This window comes from Pseudopipra pipra, chromosome 3, assembly GCF_036250125.1.
Source record: "Pseudopipra pipra isolate bDixPip1 chromosome 3, bDixPip1.hap1, whole genome shotgun sequence".
Classification (NCBI taxonomy): Eukaryota; Metazoa; Chordata; class Aves; order Passeriformes; family Pipridae; genus Pseudopipra; species Pseudopipra pipra.
Genome location: NC_087551.1, coordinates 61,470,317 through 61,497,763, shown reverse-complemented (window position 1 = coordinate 61,497,763; position 27,447 = coordinate 61,470,317). Strand labels below are relative to the sequence as shown.

At 35.5% G+C, this 27,447-nt stretch overlaps 1 protein-coding gene across 7 annotated transcripts in view; it reads left to right on the top strand.

The window, feature by feature from the left end:
* Positions 1-27,447, top strand: part of LAMA2 (laminin subunit alpha 2) — a 358,263-nt gene that overhangs the window by 74,717 nt on the left and 256,099 nt on the right. For all 7 annotated transcript variants that reach the window (XM_064649531.1, XM_064649530.1, XM_064649526.1 and 4 more), the window contains exons 2-3: positions 10,534-10,704; positions 14,822-14,934. In XM_064649531.1, the coding sequence (XP_064505601.1) occupies positions 10,534-10,704; positions 14,822-14,934 (284 nt within the window). The remainder of the gene's footprint in view (positions 1-10,533; positions 10,705-14,821; positions 14,935-27,447) is intronic.

Here is a 27,447-nt window from a genome sequence, read left to right as displayed (position 1 = left end):
CTTTAATCAGGCAAAAAAGTGTTAAACTAGTGACAGTAGTACCATTGAAGCGTGTTAAGAGAAGAAGAATAATTCCTTTCCTTGATGTGTCATCCCGTGCATTTTTAAAGAAATGTGCAGGGATTCTTCTGCATGCAGTTTATACTGATTTTAATGACATGTAAAGATGTGACATCTGTGAGCTCTGAGTCCACTTTTATAAAGAAGAAAAGGTGGGTTTTCACTAATACAGATGGGCACAGCTTTAACAGAGAAGTATTAAGAGATACTGATATAATTTAATTTTCATGAATGATAAAGTAAATATGTGTAGGGATGTTCAAGCTGGCTTATATTCTAAGCCAGATATCTTTGGCATTTACAAGCAGAAATCGTATTCCAGGTTACACATTTTATGTCTAATTCTAAACCACGATATGTTGTCACTGGTTTCCTGACAGCCATCTGCTCAGACCTCATTTATCTTTCCATTCAGTCACAGTTCGAGTAAGGGGACAAAATATATGTACGGGAGGGAAATTGTTTGTCCATTTTTCTCATGGAGAAATCAAATATTATTTAAATATTTTTCTCACAAAATAGTTATTAAAATATATTGAAATCATGCACATACTATATTCTCTTCATGAAACAGGAAGAATTTTAGGCATACTAGTGACTACAGATACAGATGCACTGTCTATTGTATTTGCCTGTCTGTATATATTATATATATATAACATACAAATACATAAATATACTATTAAAGCCATTACATATATTTAGGAGCCCTTTTATAGCAAAGTCTGTGGTGAACAAATTTAGGTAACATACAATGACTATTTCAATGTACTAGAACTAAAGGATGCAGAATGTTCAAAATATTCTTTCGTGTTCTCATATATAAGAGTTTCTGTATTCAATGCATAGTGTATTACTACACAAATGTACAATTTAATTTTTCAATTTATTGTAGGTTTTTTATTATTTGTAGTATCAGTTATTCAGCTAGTTCATGCCTTAGAATATTGCCTGTCTGGAAATGAAATAGAGACAACCTGCTCTGTTCTATGGAAAGCTGGGAGTCTGAGATGGGAAAAATACATTTTGCGTTCTGCCTTCAATACTATAATCACTGAAGGCCTTGATCTTGCTAATTGTGCCTGACATGCATTGAAATGGAATGAATCAAAGGTGTACAGCCTTATGGTATTATCTGAGAAGGACGAGTTAGTTCTCATTTTAATAGAATGTTGTGTAGTTTGTCTTTAAGTAACATGTGCATGTAACATGGTAAATGTAAATGGTACATGTAGCTAAAATGTTTGTTTTAGAACCAACATGAAGTTTTGGAGGGGAGTTTTTAATTAGCCAACCTGATAGCCTTCTATGATGAGGTGGCAGACTTGCTGGATGAAAGAAGAGTGGATGTTATTTATACTAGCTTTATTAAGGCTTTTGGTGCTGTCTCTATAACAACCTCAAAGAAAAGCTGATGAAATACATGTTAGAAAAGTGGACAGAAAGGTAGAATAGAAACTGAATGGATAGGCCCAGGTGGTTGTGATCAGTGGCACGAAGTCTATCTGGAGGCAGGTCACTAGCGATCACTAGGCAGGCATTAGTGTTTCTAAAGCATGTCATCAGAATAACAAGATGTAAATCAGTTCAAAGAATGAAAATTGAACTTAATGTTTATTCAAGCTCCTCAGCTGAGAGAAACATACTTTAAAATACTTTCTTCTGAATCCTCGTGGTAAAAGTATGGTAAGATCAGTTTTTCCATTTGCTCTTTGGTTTCGTAAAGTCAGACTCAGTTTGGTTTTTTTTGACAGTTAGATGACGATGAATAGAAGGATGACTTTTATTAGCCTCCATAACATCTTTTGTTGCCTCTTGTTAAAGAACACCACAAACATCTCAGTGTTTCTGTTTAAGTTGACAGTGTTGTAGACTCAAGGGCACAGTAAGTAATTTTGACTGCAGTGTGGTTTCAATGGACATTGATTCTGAAGTTATTGCAAAAATAGTAATATGCTTCCTATTCCTTAGTGTCCAAGACAATGCATAGCAGAACTTTTTTCATGAGACAGAAGCTTTGTCAAGACCAAAGTCATCAGTCAGTTGTGTCTGGAGGCTCTGATTTTCCCAGGCTCTATCCTACCTTTGAGAAATTCTGATTTTTTTTTTTTTTCCATTTCTCGATTTTCTTTTTTTAATTCACCTTCAGTGGGACGGAACTGGGATAGACAAATCATACAGTCTCTCTCTAACCCTCTGTTGGCAAATGAGGGAAGTGCATGAGTGGGGGAAACCAAACCTGGTATCTTCGGAGTATGGAGATGCTGGTGTTCGGATGTTGGAACTGAATAAAAATGCACATTTTTAGCTATGTCATGCAATTTGGGAAAGCTGTAAATTGATATGTACTATCTAAGAACGGAAGACACGTGATTTGGTGGAATTCCGGTTCGCAGATCAGTGTTGTTTCTCAGAGGTCCTTTTACTTTTTCTTGTTAGGCCTGCTTGGCTGACCAGGACCATACTACTGTACTGCAAAGATTTTAATGAAGGTCCTGTGGTTAATAAATAAAAGGAAATAGCTGTAAAGATTGTGGTGCTGCTTGCTTCTTCATGCATAGTGCACTCTTTCTACAGATGAGGTATTTGTACAACTGCGATTTTGCTCTTCAAAATTTTTGCCAGAATACAGACAGAATACATTTGAAAACCAGTGGGTGTCTGACTCAGACTGGACTTGTAAATACCTTTGAAAATGAGATGTCCGTTAGGTCTTTGTGCTTTGGATTTTTGATTCAGTGGGAGTTCTGCCATGGATGTCAAGGAGACAGGATTTCATCTTCACCTATATTTTTCCTGTTCTACTTTTCAAAACAACTTTTTGTGTCAGCTCTGAGAAAAAAGGAAAGTCATTAGAAAGCTAGGAGGTGGCTTATATATTTCATCCAATATAATATTGGGGTAAACCGGTAGCAATTTTTAAATTCAGTCTCCTAATCTGTAAAACTAATGGAGTTTTGCTATTAAAATCAGCTACGTCCCTACATATTTTCAATTCTGTAAGCTGTGGAGAGACAACATAATATTACTAGATAATCAATATATCCTTTTTCAGATGTGTCTGTTACTTTGCAAGGATTATAGTTAGCTTTGCTATCATGTTTCTCCAGGTTAGAGTTTCATACCCTGTCTTTTGTGTTGAAGTTAAATATGCAGGAGGATGTATGTAACGCTACTCTGTATGCAGGAAGAAAATCACCTCTAAGTAAAAGCAAGCCGTCTCTACCACCAAATATGAAAAATTACTTTTCCACTTCCTTTGGGAGGAAAAAAGGATGGCTACCAAACAGTACTGTAATGCACAGGGGTTTAGGGCAACTGACATAAATGGGTACTGAAACATTTGTTTTCCATTTTGTTTTCCTCTGGACAAAAGGGTTTAGTGTCAATTTTTTTTTCCAATCTGTATGATCTGTTGTGTCTGGGCAGCTATTTCTTCAAATTGCGTTTATTTTCTAGTTGTATAAAAGTCTTCATCTACATTGTGGATAGAGTGCATTAAGTTACTCCCTGTTGTGCACAGCTGAAAGCAATTCAGTGCTGCAACATTTTGTTTTGTTTTGTCCCAGTTTTTTCTCCCCACTGCGTTCCCACAGCCTAGCTTAGCTCCGTGCTGCAGCAGACAAGTCTCTCTTTTTCCACTGACACTTCTTAGAACGTCTGAAATTGACATATTCTCTTTTGTCTTTTTAGTACAAATTCAGTGGCAAACAGCTCTGCTTGACTGCACGAACATTTCAAAGTGCTCTATAGACTAGGAAAATTGGCTTGAAAAGTTAACATATTTAGGCAGGCTGTTTTATTTGCTTCTTTGAAGAGACTAGGGATATTTTGAGAAGATTGAAGGAAGTATACAGTGCCAAACATTGGTCTGTTTAGAAGAGAGAAGAGGAATATGCAGGTCTTAACAGAGATTTCTTTGAAGGAGAAAAACATTTTCTCAGTTCTAATGCTTTAATAAGACACAAAGAAATTCCAGAGCTGGTAAACCAAAGTTTGTCTTCTATTTTGGAAGTACTTAAAAAATGCTATGGAAACTCAATAATGATTTTTTTTTAAAAGTTAATATGTGCAGGGTCTGCAATTATTTATATTAATTTTACCTTGATCTTATCACTGTATGATACTGATATTATCACCGTAATCACAATTTAGACATGAAATAATAATGGATGCAAATTTTACTAGCATTTTCTGTCAAGAAGGGCTACAGGTTCTATGAGTATCTTTGCAGTGATCTTTCTCCTTCCAGTTTTCTTCTCTCTTCCCAATCTCCCACACTCAGAGAGTTACTTCCTTTATCTCTGTGTAAGTATCTCTGCTGCTGTCTCCATCTCCTGTCAACCACCAATGGTGGTTCCTTGTTTCTCATTTAAGGTGTCTGCTGTTTCCTCCATGCAGTAGCAGAAGTCTGACAGAGGTTATAATCTTGGTTCCTTGGTTGTACTTCCTGCTTCCATTGTAATGCTGGAGTGTCCTTCTAGTGAGACTTACCCCACCAGTTGTTCTGTAGGTCTAGAATGGTGATGTGATTGAAACAGTATTTACAATTCTCCATAGGTTATGTGAAGGGAAGGAAAGAAAAATGTGTCAACTGGAGAATGATAGGAACAATTATGTACAAGGTAATTATTTTGTTTACATTCATATTTGTTTCCTGTACCCCTTCCTTTGCTCTAGCTGCTTCTTGACACATTTTGAAAGTAGGTTACCCCAATGACTATCCCCACTTCATAATAAACCTGTAATCACCCTTCGGCAGCTGGAGATGCAGTTAATATCTTTGATTTCCCACTAGAATCCCTCCATCCTCTCTCAGCTAGGGAAATCATCTAGGTCTTGCGGTGGCTCTGAAGGTCAATCAAATAGTGCTGTTTGGGAGGAGAGTGAGAATGAGATTGAATTCAACAGCTGACAGGATTTATGAAAATGTCTTGTACCTGCTACTTGTGTAGCTCATCTGCTTCTGCTGATCTCCACTATTGCAATAAAGCATGTGGAAAATCTGTCAGTTTGGCAGAGAAGTAGGTAATAGGGCATGACAAAACAGGGCAGGGTGCCAGGCATCAGATTGGCGGGTTTTATTCCACTGATACTCATTGAGCTTAAATGAGCTGGAGGTTGGTGAGGATACATGAAAAGTAGATAAAAAAAAAACACATGAAGTTGAGCTGTTATTTTCCTTTATGCGATGAAATAAGGAAAACATAAGAAAAATTATTTGGTGATAGTGCTGTACAGAAAACTGCAAGGAAATTGCCAATCTCGAGAGAATGTTCTGGGGATATATTGAATAAGTAGCCATTAATGAGACCTCTATGTATGCAAAGTAATGACGGGAAGTAGTATAAAGGACAATTGCTTGTGAAAGAGATTAATACTGGCAAAAATATTAGTTTCATTAGCAATGCCGCACAAAATTAAGTTTACATATTCTACTGGATTTTGGATGGACCTTGATGTAGGGATATATGTGCTACCAGCCTTAGTAAGAAACAACTACAGGTACCTATCAATGACAATATTGAGGAAAAATGTGAAAGAAGAGAAAGAGTACAGTGATGCCTCCCTGGGTAAACCCCAGTGATTTAGGGATATTCTGAACTGACAACTGAACACAAGCCCTTCATGTTTAACATCTCCAGATGAACCCTTGTTCTTTGTATTAATCTAATTGGGTTTTAATCCATTCCTGCTTTTGGAATAAAAATATTTTATTGTATAATTTATTCATGTATTCTAGAATTTAATTGCTGTCACACTGAAAAGAAGTTCCATTTATAAATGGAAAAAAGTCCCGATCAGCGAAGAAAAATTCTGTATGATAAATTGACTCAGCATCTCCAATTTGTGTTAGAAGAACAATGAAACTTGCCATGTTCACTTCCAAATGTTTACTTACTAAAGCCATTCATGATTTTATATGCAGTTACATAATTTTATACATCTCCAAATCAGTTTGTTTTCCAGTAGAAAACTCATAGGCTATTCATGCCCACATTGAGAAGCTGTGATCATCACACTTTTCTCCATTGTTTTAACTCTACCATGTCCTTTTGGAGATGAGAGATAAGGAATACCATACAGCATTTGAGTTGTCAGTACAAATGGATTTATGCAGTAATGTAATGACATTTTGTTTCTATTCCTTGAGCTAATATTTTCATTGAAACATCAATAATAATTCTTTCAGGGCTGGTAATAGCTAGCGCAGAGCCTATAATATTTTCCCCCTGTGTATTAATTTCTATTCCACGATTTCATCTGCCATTTTGTTGCCTAGACACTAATGGTGAAATTTTTTTACCATTCTTTGTGGTCTATCCTTATTTTAATTTTTGGGAATAATTTTTATCATCCATAAACAATCATCTTACTTTTTATCCTCTTTTCTAAGTAACTTATGTAACTTTTGAACAAAACAGGATTCAGCAGAGATTGCTGTGGTTTTCCACTGTTCTTCTCCATTATCCTTTTTGATGTCATGAGAGGTCATTCCCTCATATGTGATGATAATTTATTTCCTTTAATGACCTTTGTGGAATGTTGTAAAAATCTGTTTCTTAATCTAAATGTGCTGAACTCAGTGAATCAATTATATGCTTACCAATGCCTACAGAGAACTTTAGTATTGATAAGGGATGACTTGTGAGGCATCTGTATAACAATTAAGATCCCAAGCAGCCACAATTTTTATCTTTAAGATAGGTATCTAGATGTGCTTTGATCCAGAATCCATTTTAAGAAAAAAATAATGTATTTAGCAGCTTGGTGCCACACCCGACTTAACTAGAACAGTGGCAGTGTAAAACTTGTATACATTGGAGTTTGTAAGCAAGAAAATTCTGCTAATTTGCTGGTTTTCATTTTTAGCAGTTTTTTCTAAAACTATTTCTGTTGACAATATGTGGTAAACTTATCACCTGTAATTCTCTAGTGAACTGAACACTGTGCTTAATTACCTGTGAATGGTACACTACTTGAAATAATTTGATTAATTTCTGTGTTATTTGCCTTTCGTAGTTTAATCACCTGTCAACACTGAACAAACTTTCTATCTGGCTTCCACTAAAAGCTTCATGGAATACGTTCCATGCTTAAAAACCAAAATGTAAAGCAGAAAGATGACCATGCCTATTTCATAGATGAGAATCAGAGACTGTTTTTCTCTTCCCACATCAGTAGTCCTTTGAAAATCAGAAACTGAACTGAAGCTACTCAAACCACTATCTGTTTACAAGCCAATATTTTCTACCTATTTCCTCCATGTAATTGTTAGAATTTTGTTATTTTAACAGGTAGAAATGAATGCTGATCTGTGTTATACTGGTGCCACAAAAAGGGGAAAAGATTGATGTAGCTGGCAGTTGAAGGGAGTAGAATTTCTTTACTTGCACTTGAGCTACAAAAGATAGAGATAATATGTTGGTGACTCAGAGCATTTTATCCAGTCTTTGCACTGGAGCAAATGATTACAAAAGGCGTTTGGCAATAAAGAAAGAAGAACTCTGTAATTTTGGCAGATCATGTTTTTGGAAGTGTTTAATAGAAGGATGCCCATAAAATTCAAGGTGGGATTGATAACAACAAACTTTATAATTTAGTGAGAAATTAAATTTAGGATGCACAACACTAGTACACCAGATTTTAAATATTTCTTATATATGATTATTTTAATAAAAAGCAAAGCAAAATTGTCTAAAAAAATAATAACTGTGCTATCTATAGCTCTCTTGCTTTTTTACTGGGGGTTTGTGATCAGATAGATAAGAATCGCAGAAAATGGTAACTGGATTTATTGACATAATGAACATACACATTTTTATTTCATATTCTAGAGGCCTTGAATATGACAGATAAATAATAATAAACTAATAAATACCTAATAAAATAATGATTCAAGAAAATGTTTTCATCATCTGTATTGCTAGAATCTCATTTCTGTGTTGTGAAACTGCTAGAACTCAGTATTGCTTCCTCCATTCCATCAGGCTTGCACATCAAATTTTTTTTTTTAAAGCAAAGCCTTATTTTTGGCTGTACAAAGCCGTATTATAGAATCATAGAATATCTTGAGTTGAAAGGGACCTGTAAGATCCATTGAGCCCAACTTCCTGCTCCTTGGAAATAAAGATTATTCAAGAAAAGTTCAGATATGTAGTTGTTAATTGTCATTTTTAGCTTATTAAGATCCCAAGTCTGAGGAATTCATCAATACCAAATGTGAAGTGCTGGGTGCAATGTGCATCTTTTGCTCTCTGCCTGTCATCTGAGCCTGCAGGGAATTCAGTGTGGTGCACTTCTCTGAGGTGCTGGCATCTTGACATGGGCTCTTCAGTGAAATACCCAATACTTGTTTTGTTGCCTGTGTTGGTACTGATTATGGGCAAGGCTGTTTTGGTAGCTTTGCCCTATGCTGCTCTGTACATTTAAGAGATGACCTGAGGGCAAAGTTATGTTCTGATTAATGAGTTCCTTAAGTGCTCTTTGTTTACTTACATGTCTTACACTTAAAGTTTGAGTTAAAACTTAGAGCAATGGTATGATTTTTGATAGGCATATAACAGGTAATATTTTTATAGCTGTGTGAATCTGAATGCTTTTTGGCTGCTCTCTTTCAGCCATTCCACTGTTTTTTGAAGGATTTATTCTCCTGATGCCATGTACTGCGATTTCTTTTCATGTAGGATCATTTTGTCCTTTTTATGAGGTTTGTTTCTGAGGGCTTAAGATACTTAACTCCAAACCAAATTCCAGACTCTGTGTTAACACTAAATGATTACTGGCTTCTACACTATTAACTTTGTACAGCCTGAAAAGAGAATAATGAGACTGTAAGTCAACATAGGAAGTTTCACAGCTATTAATTCATCTACTCTCCTAATGCTTACACAGGCTTTCACTATATGCCCCCATTGTAGAAGGCAGCAAATATCACTGAATGCAATGAATAAAAATACAAGAACAACTGTACAGATTTTAAAATGTGATGAAAATGAGCTGTAATCTATACAGAAGGGGCAAACTACTTGATCAATAAAATCTAGAGTACTGATTGACTATACAAATTGAACGGGTTAGTAACTAATTGGTTCATTGGTTCTCTTTCTCAAGCAGTGTATTTACACATGGTTTTAAAGTGAACAGGAGAGTCAAAGAGCTGTACCATGACCAGCCAAGCTTGGTAATTAAATGGCATACAGGTTAATTGCAGAGACAAGCAGTAGACTGTCTGAACAAGCAATAGACTGTCTGAACAAGGAGTCAGTTAAAGAGTGTTGTCCATTTGTGGAGGACGAAAAGGAATGCCATTATACAGGGAGCTTTATCAGAGTACAATAATTACCAATTCAATTTTTATTAAAGCCTTATTTTAAGGTTATAATAGTAAAATAGGGTTAGAAGCTGAACGAGTTGCAGAGGAGTGGGTTTTGGGCCAGTGTAAATTATCATAAAGTAAATCTGAAGGTGATCTCAAACATCTGTACATTAGCCTTTTCTTTTGCTTGTTTTATTGTGGGTTTTTTTTTGTTTAACCTGTAGCCAGGACAAATTATGCTTTTGAAGATGCAAAACTGATTGATTTAATATGAGGTGCTAATGTATGCATTCAACACATCATGTTAATTTGTCTACATGAAGGAATTTTATTACGGCTCAAAGATTTTGATCAGTACTTAGTGGGAAGGAGAGTGGCCCACCTTAATGAATGTTCTTTGTATGGTTTATGATCTTTATAGCTTATTGCTACATAGAACTTGGCTCAGCAGAGCATTCAGACATGTGCTTAAGTGCTGTGCTGAATGAGAGTTATAGTACATCACTCAGCGTGTGCACCTGGAAAAATAACAATAATGCTACAATAAAAGATATGATGTCGTATATATTATTCTCTTCTTGAGGAAAGGGAAACATGGCATATGCTATTCATGTTGCTGAATGAATTACTCAGCTGCTCTGATGACAAACGTGCCTATGAGGTCCTATGAGCAGAACAGTAATACAGTGTAATACAAGTGCTGCACACTCTAAAGGAAAAACTTTTCAATGCATGTAAGCAGAAAAGAAAATGATGAAGAGTTTTCCTAGGTATTTTGTGTACAGAGTTACAATATCCAGTTGGGTAGGAACACAAGGTTTGTTTATGAAAAAAAAGTTTTATGATGCTTTGTATGTTTCTACACTTTACTTTCTTCTTTGGCATCGTGCTGTTGTTTAAGATATAACCAGAAGGTACCAATTCGAATTTTAGAAGAATGAGGAGAAAACCATCAGTCTAATATCTAATGTCTGATGTCTAAATTCTGGATGCACATCCAGAGTTGTTCTTCATTACTTCCATAGTTGTTAAAAACTAAACCTTTTGCTTTAACGTCATAACAGGTGTTACGTTCATTCATGATTATTCTGCTAAGTTCACCTTGGTTTTGCCTCTGTTGCTTTTGTTTATGATTTTATTTTATTTTTTTGCAGGACTGTTTCCTGCAGTGCTGAACCTAGCCAGTAATGCTCTCATCACAACCAATGCTACCTGTGGAGAAAAGGGGCGAGAAATGTACTGCAAACTCGTTGAACATGTACCTGGACAGCCTGCAAGGAACCCTCAGTGCCGTATTTGTGATCAAAGGAGCAGGGTTCCACATCGTATGTGTGCCATTTTCATTTTGTTCCTTTAAAAAGATTTTTTTCCAAAGGGTGTAGATACTCAGGAAACAGAACTGTAGTTCACCAGCCCAATTGCTGTGAAATGTGGGTCTCTTTTTAAGTCAGGTTACCCATCTCTCCCAAAGGTATTTCAAAATCTATATCTGATATAGTTGCTCCTCACACTGAACTTTCTGATTCAGGTACTGAAAAGCAGAGCACCTAAATTCAGATTTAGAAAAATTAAGTGTCTACAACTGTTGTTGGATTCTTTTGAAATATACTAATTGTGAATGAAAACCAGGTGACTTTTACCTGCATACATACATGTGGAATTTGAACATTTTGGCCAATCTAAGCAAAATTCTGTAAAATTTTCTGTAAAAAAAATTTACTGAAAATTCAGTAAATTCAGTTTCACTGAGCCAGCAAAAAAAAAATAATTATGTAACATTGCTTGGTTTAATGTTTAGTTTAACAGTTTTCAAGTATGAATTTGTTATAATCTACTTCATAGAAGTCTATTTATAGTATTTGGGAAGATTAGAACTAAGGAAATTTCTTACTTGAGTAATACAAGTTTAATTTCATGTGACCTTGTAGTGGAAGACATGAATAACTTTAACATAGTTATATTTTCATGTGTATATTGGCACAGTAGATGGTAGAGAGTGTAGAGATACTTAAGACAGCTTTTAATGGAGTAGCTAAAATGTTGGAAGAAGCACGGACACAAAAGCATGGACACAATTATATTTTTTCCTAGTTGTTTCCCTCTAAAATGTAGCTCAGATATATTTACACCTCATGACATTTAAGCCAGTGCTTAAAACCACAGGATAAAGAAAAAAACTCCCAAAACATTTAATCTCTCTGTTAGTTCTAGACAGGATGAGCTATGGCTGTAGCTTTCCAGACAGAAGCTTGTTTGGCTTCTCCTTAGAAACTTCCTCTCATGGACACTCTGCCTAGAGGTATTTTACCTGTTACAAAATGATTTTGTAATAGTTTATCTGCATCTTCCTTGCAGAAATTCATGTTGCCTATTTCCTAAATTCAGTCAATACAAGGAATGACTTATTTCCTTTTTCTTAACCAAACTATTTTTCTTAGTGTAGAAACTAGATAGAGCAAGACCATCAGCACTCAGCTATCTTTTCTTTCATTCTCCTCATAGGTTGTATTTTCTAGAACTCTAACTGTGCAAATTGCAGTTCTCTGAATTTTCTCTAGAGTCTTACATATTTATTAAAATTCACCTGAGCTCTTACTAGCACTGCATAGTAATCTCGATTTGCTTCAGAATGAACAGCATATATTCCTGTTTACGTGTTTTAATTAGACATTTCCCCTTTCTAATGGTGTGACACCACTAGGAAAAGATACAAAGCTAGTTTCCACTACAGTCCTCGGATGCTTTCTTTCCTAATAAATCGCTACGTGTCCATTTGCTCCCCATCTTATATTTGCGAAGCTAGTTATAATTGTCTCAGTATAGATTACATTTGTCTGAAGACAGTTGCAACCTATTTTTTTCCCCAAGATAGTTTTCCAAGTTTCAATGTCTTCTTTAACTGCAGTTAATGCCACCTTCTGAGATAAGGTCATATGATTTTGTAGCAATATACACATCTAAATATGTTACACTATACCAGTGTCTCTCACTTGGAGAAGAATTCAGGAGTTTTTGGAAGCATTCCGACTAGTGGAAAGATTGTGCAGTAGACTGTTTCCTTTTTTATAGATGAATATTTAGAGACAGATGCTTTATAGATGAATATTTAGAGACAGATGCTTTATAGATGAATATTTAGAGACAAGTTTTTCTCCTAGATCAAGTTTGCTTAATTCAAAACTCAAACCTAAACCAGATATATTACTTTGTCCTGCCTATGATATCAGATAATGTACACTGATGTATGTGTATATACAGATGTACATAATGTGTTTGTGTGTATATAAAAAACCCATCTAAGTGATATATATCTGTGTTTCCCCTTGCTCCTACCCTCTTCTAAACTTCAGTCTGCCCAACTTCATAATAACTGGTCTTTTGTTGACAACCACGTCTCATTTTAAAGTTTCTAAACATTAATTTGGCAAAAAGAAGTGCCTTATTTAAACAGAGAAGGCTTGTTAATAGGAGAACCATGTAATATAACCAGACTTTAAATGATCCCCCTGGAATGTGTGAGTCTGGAGTGCCTCCCCTTAATTACTGTAATAGGAAATGTACAGAAATTCCCTGGTTAATCACATGTGAGTCCAAATTAAAGAGCACAGTTTGATGGGCTCACTCTGTAAGTTCTCCCTCTTGCCATCCATCAGGGAGGTTGGTCCTTGAACTGCATTGGCAATCCAGTCCTTTTTATAAATATTATATTTTCCCCTTACCTTTTAAATAAGCGATACATGCCAGCAATTAATCAGTGTTTTCAAATTAATTATTATTAAACTTTCATAATGGTGATTACGGTTAATTGTTGATTCATCTCCCAATCCACCTTCTCATGATATACCTTTGTATCAATTTCATCTGAAGAGACTCAGATTAAAATTTCCAATTAGACAGCTTCTGTCACAATCACCGAGGATCTCTGAGTTTGATTTACAGCTGATTTTTGCTACCACTCATTTAAAGCCAAGATTTGTGAAAATGATCAGAGCTGGGGGAACTGACAACATGTAAAATGTTAGGGTGTGTTTTGCTTTTCTGTTCAATATAAAGCTACCATTAACATCAATTGTAGCACCAGTATTGTAACTTCCAAATGTTGCTGCCTGCTAATGCCATTGAATAATCTAATATTTAAATGAAATTTTTTTGCATTTTCAGTATTGAGGTTCTATACCTTTTCTCACTCCCACAGAGCCCTTCGATTCTATATTTAAATATGGTCAGACATTCTGGCTTTCCTTAATGAGCTAGGACTCCTGTCCTTCACAGGTGATTGCTGTAGCAAAAAAACAGAGACACAAAGGCTATCAATCTGACTGGTTGATTTAAGTAATAATTAAAATAACAATGAATCAGTTCATGAATTAGTTATTTGCAGTTCTAGGACTAGCTAGTAATGAAACATATTCCAGTTTTATATCAAGAAAACTTGTCAGTTTAGAAAGTCATCCTTAATAAGAGGGGTTAGGTTTTCTCCTAATATGCTATGTTGTTGCAGACAAAAGTTGTATAGAAGAAACTTACTATATTTCAATTTCCTTTGGGTTATTTTCCTCATAATGTACAGGCTTGCTCTAGACAATTAGGGACTTCAAAATGTAGATCTGTATTTTTTAAAATTCTGATTATGTTATTCTCCATGTCGTACAGGAGAGAAACACAAATTGTCCACAGAAAGTAGCCCAAAATGTTGAGTGTGATTTTTCTTAGCCTAGATAAAAACAAAATACTATCTAAGCAGACTTTACTAATTTGGAAGATCTTGAAATTTAAGAACAATACAATTCATATCCCTCTTGAGATTCATTTGAGATACTGCAGCAGAATATATGTAGAAATGAAAAGTAAAGCATCGTGGACTTTCGTATGGATTATAACCAAACAAACCTTCTTTATATGCATGTATATGAGTCAGAAAATTTTCCAGTTGAGGAATAAATTCCTCTCTAATGATTTCTGAATTATTTCCTGAATTATTTCCATGTGTGCTTAGAAATGTCTTAGAAATGCAAGTACCAGTATTACTTTAATCTCTGCTTTCCTTGCACACCATATCTCATGTTTCTGATTTGTTGTTTCTTTTGCAATGTTTTATGACTTTACAATACTTGAAACTTTGGAAGACTGCAGGAAGTGTTCGCTTGATTTAGATGCCTGCATTTTCTGTAGAATCATGAGAGCCTTCTGCATTTAGATGTTCTGAATCACCTTCTTGTGATTCTTCTTTAGCAAAATTAAACAACATCAGATGAGTATTCTAGTAATAATAAGCATGACTGGTGCCCCAAGAGTACAAGAAAAATTAATTTATTATTTTTTATTTTAAAGTCCTGCCTCATTAGTTCTGTAATTGTATTAAAATCTAGATTTCAGATCTAAAAATAATTAAATCTTTTAATAATTTTGAAATTTATTTATATATTTCTGCTTTTTAAACAGAACGACACCCAATAACAAATGCAATTGATGGCAAGAACACTTGGTGGCAAAGCCCTAGTATCCAGAACGGAATTGAGTATCATTATGTGACCATTACATTGGACCTCCAACAGGTAGACTTCTGTTTGTTTGTTTCTGAAAAGGCTTTCTTTCTTGCACAGTAGATCACCTGGATTATATTAGTTTTTGCTCTATGTTTCTTTCATACTATGAAGTCACGCTCAGCTTCTTTTTTAACTTTTTGTTGTTTATATGGATAATTCTGAATGGGTCTGACTGACCCATTCCTTGTAGCATAATGTGCCAAATTAAAATAGTTATTTCATATATATTTTTATGAAGTTGTGCTTAAAATTATTTTAACTATAACATTTTCAGTATTTTTTTTCACAGGAACTTCTGATTTGGCTCCTTAAAGACTATTAGAAGATAGTTTTGGATAAAAGTACTATGAATAAAAGTTTATGTTCAGAATACTATTCTTTCTTGTTTCAGTAACATAATATTATACACTTAAATACACAAAAAATACTAAAAATACTTAAATACACTAAACATGAGTTGACTATGCTAAGGAAACATGTACAGGTGATGGGTTATGTTGAGGGACAACCTGGGTAAAGGGAGGACTTTGCCTAATGAAGTCCTTAAGTGTCAGTGGAGTCTTGCTTGAGAGAGGTAGCTATTCAGGATGCAGTAATTTGATGCTTATGAAAATGCTACATAAATTCCAAGTATGTAAAAGAGGATTTGAGGGTAGATAGAGAATAATTTTATTTTTACTATGTGTTGTGGTTTCAAACCCAGCTGGAGATTAAGCACTGTGCAGCCATTCGCTCAGTTCCCCCTGTCTCACCCCACCTCAATGGAATGGGAAGGAGAATCCAAGTAAAACTTGTATGTTGATCTAAGAACAGTTTAGTAGATAGAAATAAAGCAAAATGCAGTAATAGTGGTAAATGATAGCAATAATAATAATAAAAAGAGGAAAACAAGTGATACATAATGTAGTTGCTCATCACCCATTGACCATTGCCAGACTCTCCCTTCCCAAACCCAGATCAACCACCCTTATGGATGTCCCCCCCAGTTTGTATACTGGGCATGACATTCTATGGTGTGGAATATCCCTTTGGTCAATTCAGGTCTTCTGTCCCAGCTCTGCTCCCTCCCAGTTTCATTTGCATACCTCATCACTGGCAGAACATGAGACAAGAAATAAAAAGTCCTTGACTTAGGATAAATATGACTTAGTAAAAAACCAAAGCATCAGTGTATTATCAATGCCATTCTCATACTGAATCCAAAACACAGCACTGTAACAGCTACTGAGATATTAACTCTACCCTAGCTGAAAACCAGGACACTACAAAAGAAAGATAAATACAGAACAATTACCTGGCACCAAATTTGTTCATCTTGTTATTAAACTTGGAAGTTTTGGTATTCAGTTAAGTCAGTAACAAATTAATCCCCCCTGCTAAAATCTTCTCTAATTTGTGGTTCACACATATTTGTCTTTAACTTGAATCAAAACAGAAAACAGAATGATTTAGTTTGGAAAAGACCTTTAAATATGAGTCTAGCCATTAACCCAGCACTAAGCCAGTGTCACATCTACACGTCTTTTAATTACTTCCAAGAGAGGTGACTCCACCACGTCCCTGGGCAGCCTGTTCCAATGCTTGGGAACCATTTCTGTAAAGAAATTTTTCCTAATACTGATTTGAAACCTGGGCAACTTGAGGCTTGTCCTATTGCTTATTCTTTGGGAGAAGAGACTGAACCTCTACCTTTCTACAACCTCTTTTCAGGTAGTCGTAGATAGTGATAAGGTCCCCCCTTTTTCTTCCGGATGGCTTTCCAGCCACTCCTCCCCAAGCCTGTAGTGCTCCATGGGGATGTTATGACACAAGTGCAGGACCTGGCATTTGGTCTTGTTAAATTTCATACAGTTGGCCTCAGCCCATTGATCCAGCCTATCCAGATCCCTCTGCAGAGCCTTCCTGCCCTCTAGTAGATCAACACTCCCACCCAACTTGGTGTCACTTGTGAACTGGCCAAGGGAGCACTTGATCCCCTTGTCCAGATCATCATAAAGGTGTTAAACAGGACTGACCACAGTATTGAGCCATGGGGAACACCAGTCATGACATCCAGTCACTGGCTGGATGTAACACCATTCGTCACTACTCTTTGGCCCTCACCATCCAGCCAGTTTTTCACTCAGTGAACAGTTCACCTGTCCAAGGCATGAGCAGTTAGTTTCTCCAGGATAATGCTGTGGGAAACAATGTCATAATCTGTTTTCCAGGTATTAAGAGGAAAGGGGCCCTTTCTCTGGCTCACTGGACTGAAATTCCCCTTCCTCTGTGGTCTCTTTATGGAAGTCGGTTTTCTATTTCAGTTTATTATTGGTTTATTGATTTCACTTGGAACCTCCCTGTCCGTATCTCCATTCTTTCTCATTTAGCCATACTTAGAGAGGACAAAAGCTACTTATCAACTATAGAGGCTTGAATAAGGCATAGTTTGTTATAAAATAAAAAAAAATTACATGAAAAGCAGGGCACTGAGACATCCGTGTGTATCCATATGTACAATTTTGTTGTTAGAGATCAAACTTAACTTAGTCCAGAACTCAGAACTTCAGTAAAGTTAAATAAAGGGTAATGCTTGGATTTCTAGGTTGTTGTCCTGTATTTCTTGTAAAAAATTTCTCAGCCAAATTAGGTGATGGTAAAATTTCTTGTAAGTACCTTCTGTGACACTGAAGCACTTGGTGACCAGCAGTCTTTATATCTGGAAGAGCCTTTGAACCCTGGAAGTGTCATTAGCAGTCTGGCTTTGGAGCCTCGTTGTTACTGGCAGAAACAATCTTGCATCTGTGTCTTTGGCCTTATATATGCAAAAGTATTCAATGTGCATTTCTCATTCAATCCTCAGGGCTAAAACTTTTTACATAAGTTTGAGAGTAAGGTCCTGTGCATTAAAAAGTTTCAGGGTTTTTTTAACATATCTTTTAAATTTTCAGAGTTATTAACTGGTTTGCCTTTACAGCAAGGGACCGTGCCTCTTGTTGGCAATGATCTGTTAGTATGTATGTAGGACTCCAGCATTAGAACTAAATTACTATCCTTGTTTTTCATCACCCTACTGATTTTACTCGTGTTGTCTGCTAAACTAAGGCTCTACAACTTCTGTTTTTTCCCTGCTATGTCAGTATCTAGATTATCATAACAAATAAGCAAATCTGAAGTTTTACATTTTCTTATATATTAAAAGCTAGGGTCAGCGAGGACATTGAAGAAAAAGTATGGGGTGTTCTGATGTACCTAAAGGGCTTCTTTATGTGCCAGTTGACAGCAGCCTGAGAATCCTGCACTGTGTGTGGTGTGGGTTTGGAGTTTTTTGTTACTATTTTTTTTAAATGAGACAAGGATCAAGTATGATCCTGTTTCTTTTACATGTTCTCTTACTTACTGCTCAAAGAAAACTTGGCAGTCCTTTTGCTGTTCTAAAGCTTCTAAAGCGCCTTCTCTTAAGGCCATTCATTTGTTATTGGATGGAATAGGAGCAGAGTTTAGGTTTCTGTGGATGTCAGAGAGATGGGATAAGACCCTGTGTCACTAATGCTGACTGGCACACTCTTTATGATCTCAGTAACACATGTAGTTAGGAATGCACACTGTGTTACTCACCACCATACATAAACAGAACAACAGTTTTGTTCCCCAAAATGTAGTAAAAGGTCTATTGGTATTTTCATGGCTTTTAGACTGGCTAGTAAGAAATAAGAGTTGTTTGGGTTTTGAGAAATATTAGGAGTTTTTGTTTGCTTTTTCGGGAATTTTGTAGACACAGCATTATAGACTCTATTAAAGTAACTGGTAAAATATGAAATTTCTCTTTCAGTTAGTGTCTTATGTAGTAGCCACTATGAATGGTGAAGGTCACCAGTGAGGCCTCACTTAAAAGAAATTCTATTCTTTACGTTTGGCTTTTAGGAGATTCAGTAATTGCTATGTTTGTGTTGATAAATTCTTGCTTTAAGTATAAAAATGCTTAACTTCTTTTTGTGAGATAGAAATAACAAATGATGAAACCACAAGTAATGGATTGAAAATTGCAGGAATGCATTAGTTTTTATGTTATTGCTAGTAATTATGATAGTACATGGAATGCTTTTAGCAATCCTAATTTCATGAAAAAATAGGAAAATAATTACAATTTCCTCATTTATATAATGCTTGGCTTTTTGGGGCAGTGTCATTTTTTTTACTGTATTGTGCAGTGTAGCCATATAAAAATGATGTATACTATTTAGCAATAACTAATAAACTAGAAGAAGTAAAATATATTTAATGTTAGAAAGAGACAAAATATTATCAGTCAGGTTGGGAAAAATGCAGTATTTTTTATTCTTTTCTCTCAACAGTTGCGGCTTACCTTAATACTTTTAAAGAGCTTTTATCTATAATGGAGGCTAGGTTTCTAAATCATTGAAGTATGCTTGAAATTTGTACCCCATCTATTATAAAAATAGGAGTTGAAAACTAGAACTGTTTGGTTCTGAGCATCTTTGCTAATTTGCTCTTAACCCTTCACTTTTCCCACTTTTTAACCATTATGACAATCCTTATGTATTTTACAAGAATATAATGGAACTGCATTCATACCTGTAAACGTGGAATTATTTTTTACAATGCTTTTCATCCAGAAAGTGCATAGGAGGTCAAAATGTGAGTATAGATTTATTTGGGAGTTGCTTACATGAATTTAAATGAAGGTTAGAGTGACAGGTTGAGCTACCCTGGTTACTGAAACTGCAGATCCGAGTTTGGAAGGGTGGGTTCATAGATATGCGAGGTTGTTGCACCTATGGAGCACTACAGATTGCCAAGAGAAGCTGTCTGCTGTTCTGCAGCTCTTAGTCCTGCTTGTTGGTAGTCTATGTCTGTCTGTTTTACCTTAAGAGTGGTGGGCAGTTCAAGTGCAACAGAAGTAATTCAGGTCCAGTGAGTGCGATGTATAGCAGGACTTACCTGACTAAGAAAAGAGGCCTTATCTTCAAGAAGTACAGAACAGGGAGTTGGCAAAACAGAGATGCTTAGACTTCCAGGGAGAACATATTCCCTGTACTTGTGCTATTCCTAAATCCTCAGTTGGTTTAATTTCACAGTCATGTGGAAGATAGTTGAGTGTCTTTAAAGAAAATTGGCAAATATGCAGGAAAACCAGTTGGCAGTTTGAGGTGAAGTGGTCAGCCCATCTGTTTCTGATTTCTACACACATCAGGACAGTTTTATTAACAAATTCCCTGCTGTTGTAGGGAACAAGGACATTTGCAATACCTTTGATGTTGCTAAGATACTTGTGCCAGGAGCATATTTTTGTGGGTTTTGACTTTTTTAGAAGACACTTTATATTTTTTAAATGGTGCTGGAATATTTTCTGTGACTTGCAGATGTGTGGAACTCAAGTGGACACAGAGTTAATATTCTGACAGAAATTTCTAATCTTAATAACTATGTTATTAAGATTTCCAATCTTGATAACTAATTTCTAATCTTAATAACTAATTGCCTGAGACTGTGGAGGATCATTGCAGTGTCCAGGTTATCCTTTCCAGGCATACATTTCTGAAAAAAAAAGAAAGTAATTGAATCTCTTCAGAGCCTTGTAAGATGCAAGAGTTAGAATAACTGATTAAGCTATGTAGTTGATTTCTCTATGAAACAATTGCCATTCATCAGTTTTAAGTTCCTTAAGCTCTAATAGTGTCCAACTCTTTCACATCATCCTTTCATCTTGTCCCCTGCTCTCCTTCTGTAGGAAGGAAGGAGTCTAAAAAATCGTGTTCTGACTCTACGAGGAAATCACTGCAGTCCCAGTTCTCCTGAAGTGTATTTCATTACTTTCTAGAATGTAAGATTTTAGACTCATGGACTTGACTATGTCAGTGGCACATATAATACTTTGGGAAAGGGCATTTCTTAAACTATATAGAGAACTGAATAATATAGGGAGAAGAATGCTTGACTTGCTCAGAAGCATTTTGAAAAGCATCTGCAAAGAGCAGGCAGCAATATTCTGCTGATGCTAAATTAAGTATTTTGCAGTTCTGTGTTTTCCAAATATGACTCAAGTGGAGGATTGTGATCAGGTTTTGAATGATTTCTCAGTTAGTTGATTCACTTTAATACCCATGAGCAGAAACACACATGCCTGTGTGCACACTCGCAAACATGTCGTGTGTCCTTAATAGGAATAATACCAGGAAAAGGAAAGAATTGCAAAATGAGTGATTGCTTTTGCTTTCTCTACACAAGACTGTACAACTAAGTGGCTCTGTGGCAAAAGACAGACATGAGAACTAAAAAACTGTGACAAGATGAATAGGAGAGGTTTAAGTTGGGACTGAAAAAAACCAGGATAGTTAAAACAGGTAGTGTGTTAAAAGTGCTCAGTACGGTAGTCTGTGGGAAGAGCTTAAAAGGGAGGGAAAAAACCTTCTGTCAGTGAAGGGAAATAGAACCTGTATGTGCACAGTTGTCACCAAATTCTAAAAAAGATAACTAGGGAGGAAGACCCTCATGGAAAGTACATCTTCACTCTTAGCTTTTATAGGTAGGACAGCTACAAATATCAAAAACAGCATATAACATATTTCTGAAAGTAATATTTCACAGCTGAGAAACCACATGTGAAATACGGTCTGTGATTCATAACTGTGTTACTGTGCTTTATAATTCTTGCTTTTTAGAAATAATTGTTTTTATTTTAAAGTTTGAATTTTGGGTTGCACATTGCAATTTATAAATCTGCTGCTATGCTGTTATACATAATGGGAAATGTGAACTATAATTTGAATATTTGGGTAAAATTTGAAACCAGCTGAGGAAAAAATCTAATTATTGATACTTCCATTTTGCCTGCATTAGCAAAGAGCATGTTGCAATAGGAGAGAGGGAAACAGACTTGGGAGAGGACTTGTGTGTATTGGTGCCAACCCAGCTCACTTGTCAAGAAATTTACTTCAGACTAACTCTATTAGGGACCATGGGCTGAATGTCCCTTAGCAGATAAAATGAATCATGTATGTCTAAGCATGTTCTCCTGGCTTGGTTCTTATCTGAAAGGAATCCAATTTGTGAGCTCCACAATATATTAATTATATGAGCAAAAGCATGCTAAATTGGGACAGTAGGAGGTTGACCTCTAGACCATGCTTCTTTTCTGAGCTACAGAGCTAAGGTGGATGTACCCTCATAAGCTCTCTGTCTGAACTGAGTCTAGATTTTATGTTGAACCTATCAGATTTTATGTTTAGCCTATCAGATTTTGCACACACCAAAATGATGGTACTCCCCCATTTCTTAATGCAATATTGCTGACTTCAGTTGTGCGAGAAGGGAAGTTTGAGAGAGGAATACACTCTACTATGAAGAGATCTTATTTTTGGGACCTTGCTTGTCATTTGCTGCTTTTCTTTGCCAGTATGACTGTGCTGTGTTGATAGCTTTTCGAAGGAAACATTTTCAGCTGTCAGTTCCCTTGATACACAACATTAGCCAGATCCCTTGAGGGAGCACAGATCTCTTGCAGAAAGGTTCATCACTTTTACAAAGCAGCAGAGTTCAACTGTTTGTTAGCCAAAGGTGACTTAAGTCAAGTGTGGCAAGTACTGTCTTGCAGAACACTGTTGAAGACGTTGCTCAGATGTGTGTGCAGACTGAGACAGGCTACCCATTTGTAATATGTTTAGTTTGAAGAATGGCTGTTTTTAATGGAACTTAATATGAACAATTAAGTTCTTACTTCCATCACCACTTCTCTGCCTACTTTTTGCCTTCTTCCCTCTCCTTTCTAGTGTTTGACTGGGGAGATGACAGAATGATTCCTAGGAAGGACTGGTTTGAAGTACTTTTGTAATCTCAGAAATAAAGCCGCGCTTTATGACTCACCATTTCTTTGTGTTTCTAGTAAGTGAGATATTGCCTGTGTTTCACCATCTCTTGCAAAGCGAGTCTGAAAGCAACTCTTACAGGAACTATATCACAAGGAAAATTAAGTGGCAGACATGCACAAATTTTTACTCAGTCTGCATCCCTGTCTAGTTAATATTTTTTCTTGAAGAAGAAATAACCAAGTTTTCGAATCTTGACCATTTTGAAGTTGATGCATAAGTTTTGGATTCTGGAACAATCTTCCTGTTCTCTGGTTTCAAATGACTAGTGGAACCCATTGTTTGGGTATTTGTCTATACAGTTGAACCCCACAAATAGGTTCATTTAAACTAATCCTTTCAGGATTGACTGAAGTCAATCTTACAGCTACAGTGAAGTATGAGGTAAATTGGATGATATTTCACACCAACATTGCTTCTTTTAGTACATAATTGTAGTTTTGTTGTTTAAACCTATAACAGTTCACCAAACTGTAGGTAAGGAATCAGAATGTGTTGAGCAACACAGCCATATTAAAATAGCCTTTACACATTATTTACAAAGTAGTGTAGGAATATGCATATTCACTAGGAGCTATTTGGATTTAATGTTATATTTTCTCTTCTTTGGAATATCAAATACATTTTGCAGTGGGAAAAAAAATTACAGCTAGTTCTCTGAAGAGAAAGTTAATGATACCATTTAGTCTTGGGATATAAGAAGCAGTTTAGTAAAATTAAGTGCCAGTTGGTCTTCATATGTTAAATTTGTATATATGTGCAAACATTTTTGTTTAGGTTTTCAGTTAATGTTTTCTTTCTCTCTTTTACTAATAATTATGGACTTCAAATGCTTTCAAAGCAGCTTTTTTAAAGATAAGGTTTAAAGCTTCTGTTTGTCCCCAAACCAGAAAGTAGTTTAGCAGAAATGAAATTTAATCCACTCTTGGACTTTTCACCGTCAAATGTCGATTGGCTTTGTCCATCCTCAAAAATGTTTTTCTAAAGAGAGAAATGGGGAAAAAAAAACAAAGAATTTTGAGACTGTAATGCTGCAATTCCCTGATTGCTGCTCTCCCCATTGCCCTCATCATTGCAAACTTCCTTTTACCGTCATTGGTGAAAGGGAGATGTTTCTGTTGTTCTTGTTCTTGTTCTGGCACTAGCACTTGTATTGCCATGGAGCAAGCCAGATGTACCTTGATACTGAAAACTATGTCTTGTCTTGTTTTTTGGGGTTAGGTTTCTGCCAGATCAATTTTCCAATTTGGCTTGCTGTGGGAGGGGGCAGGAATGTATTTCTGGAGCTAGTGGGGAAACAGTTCCTCTCCTCTCTGAGCAGTTGGCATTCTTTGTTGGCTTGAACTGACTGTAAAACCTCAAAGCATGCAATAGTGATCTATGAGTCTGTGCCTGCAACATAGAACTGTCATCCTCAGTATTTGTTCCTAGTATTTCTTGCACATGAATCATTCTGTTTTGAAGTAATATAAATATTTGAGAATTCAGAACATTAATTACCCCCCCCCCCCCCAAAATGTTAATCTTAAGTCCAGTTCCCTGGCTCAGTTATACCTAAGTATTAAGGAACTAAGGAACTGTTGAGGTGACAGCCCAAAAGAGATGCAATTAAAACCATGCAAATGAGACTCTGGAATGAACTAAAAAAAAAAAAAAAAAGAGGAAAGAAATATGTTCTGTTTTATTAAAGTCCACAGCCAATTTTTAGACATGTGTCTGGGTGCTAGTTGTAATACTGATTTTTTAAATTTTATTTCTTTTTTTTTTTTGTTTCCTTCATAGACTTGAATCTGAACATTTTAGTAATTCCCTTCATTTTTTAGTTTTGCTATTTGCTGATAATGCATTAACTACTTATTGATAGAATGAAACAAATAACATCCTTCTGATGTTATTTTAGGTTATTATTTAATTTTTAGGGGTTTTATATTATTAATTAATATCTAATTTTTAAATTATTATTTTAAAAGCCAAACTATTGCACTTGAAGCCAGTTTATAATGAAAGTGTTTGAAAAACTCAAAAACAAAACCAAGAAAACAAACAGCACATAAATATATCAGTGAGGATTTATAACAAACATACCAACATAATTATTTGTCATCATGAAAACAAATAAAACTGTAGTAAATATTCTGACATTACTGTAAACATTTTTAAGGACTACCTGTTTTATATACTATATGCAAATATACTTTGTATTATATAGCTTTCCACCTGGATTTTTATTTGTGGGAAGGAAGAATATATGCACATTGGTAACAGATGTTACCCAGGACTCTGTTCTTGTCTCAGAATAAAGTTTTCCACACTGATATCATTCACACAAAAGCATAAAGAAAAACAAATGACCTTTTCTATCAGTTAAGGGTCAAGAGTGCACGTCTGTGCCAGCCATAACTGCAGAAGACCCTGCTGCATTAAGCTTTTAGATGTTCTAACAAACAAATGTTAGTGAAGATACTCATGCTGACTTTCCCATAGCATCAAAAAGGAAAGTTTTTCATGAGTGGTGCAATAATACATGGAGGGAGTACTTTCCAATGCATTCTGAAATGCTAAGAAGCCATTATTGTACTGAAAGATGAGCTGTAATACCCACCATATAAAGTGCTGTAAGCTAGGATGAGTGGTTGTATTAAAAAGAAATCTCTACAGGATTATTTTGCCCAATTTTTTTATGCTCCCCACTAAATCAGACCACAACTTTATTGCTTTGTGGTTATCAGAAAGAATTCTAAGTGAGCAAATCCTTTCAGGTTCAGTTCATAATATACAGTAACAATGATTTATGAAAAGTTTTTCCAAAATCTTTTTCTTTCTGATGTTACTTGCCTTACATTTTCTCTGGGTAACTACAATAAATATACGTACCATTTTTCTAATTCTGACTTTAAGCAAGAGAGCTATTCACCTTTGATATTGGTCCAAAGTACTCTCTTATAATTTTGAATCCATTGACACGTATGTTCTGACAGGAATATGAGGTTGTGTTCTGGTTTTGTACTGTTAGCAGTTTTGATTCTAAAGAAAATTACAGTGCCTGGGAGAATGGGAGCATGACAAAATGATGGGTTCATAGGATTCTCAGTCTTGAACAGATTTTGTTATTCATTTTGAAGAAATATGTTGTCATTGAGTAGGTTATGACGATAAAAGCTTACTTGAAAAAATGAGTTTTGCAGCTGACAGTGGTGGTTGTAAAATAGTGCTTTTGTTGTGCTACGCTAACTCATAACCAAGAGAACCATCAGAAAAATGCCCAGTTTCATAAATACATTCCTCTTAGATCAAATAAATGTGTAGATACTAGTGGTCCTTCATATATGTTTAAGGTATTAGAATTAGGATGAATTACAAATATATAGGAAATAATTTGACACTGCTGACCACGGAAGCTCACCTAAAACACTTAGAAAGTAATTTATCAATTGTGTAGTTTAGACAGTCACTGAAAACAGTCATAAATGTAGCTCTTTTTGATTTATTTGCACTAATGTGGACTAAGTGACAAAAGCAGCTTAGAGAATGACGTCTGTTGGATCTCTCCAAGTACAAAATATGGAAAACCAGAGACTTGGTGTGTTCTTAAACAGAACATAAAAGATGGTGAGGATAAACTTTCCACTTTGTTGTGAGTCCTAATGTATCATGACTAGTAATTATTCATAAGTAAATTCTGACTGTAAAAGGGGGCTATGAGACAGAAATATGTAAAATCACTCATAAATCACTTTTTATATTCCCTATATTCCCTGCTATGCCATACAGCAACATATCCACATCCAAAGCAGTTCTCAGGATATTTTAAAAAATATTAAAAACTAAAAGCAAAAATGCCAACTGAACACACATACACATTTTTGATCTGGAAATCTGTTTTAGAATCTAATCTCTTTTACATTTTCTTCTTTCCTTGTATATGTCTTTGAAATGTCCAAACTTTAGTGACATGAGACAGGTTCGTATTAGTGCCAACATATATTTTTAAAGGGGTCTTAACCACTATCATGTTTATCTAAAGAAATTAGGCATGGCACGTATGAAGAGACAACAAAGAAATATTCTGAAAGGAAAACTCTGTATTTTTTTATTTGAACTACTTTATTCATGTTTTCATTGTTCAAGTTGTTCATATTGCCCAATATTTCGAGACTGAGATGGAGAGAACATTGTGTCATGTTCAGAGAATGGGTGTGAATTAGTACATGCCTATTTCATATTCGGATCAATGATATTAACCTTGAACAGCTTACAATCAAAATCAAACCAAAATCCCTGTTCCTCAAGATATGATGCCTCTAAGCATACATTATATATGGTGAATAACATGTACTTTTACAGAAAACTCAAAGTAAAAGCTTGTGAAGTTTTCAGCAGGAAATGTTAAAGGTTTAAATGTTGATAATGCAGAAGATGCTCTCTGCCAACAATACAACAGTTCGAGATGTTTGTTTGTATCCCTCTCCACAAGGTGGGTAACAGATGTCGCCTCATTAAATAACAAGTATTTATTTATATACTTTTCAGCACTCTATAGAAAAGTTAGAAACCATAACATTGAAAAAGATCTTTAATTTCACATTGAAAAAATTAATGCAGCATGAACTTGCTGACTGTTGTACAAAAAGGAAATTTGAAGAACTTTCACAAGATC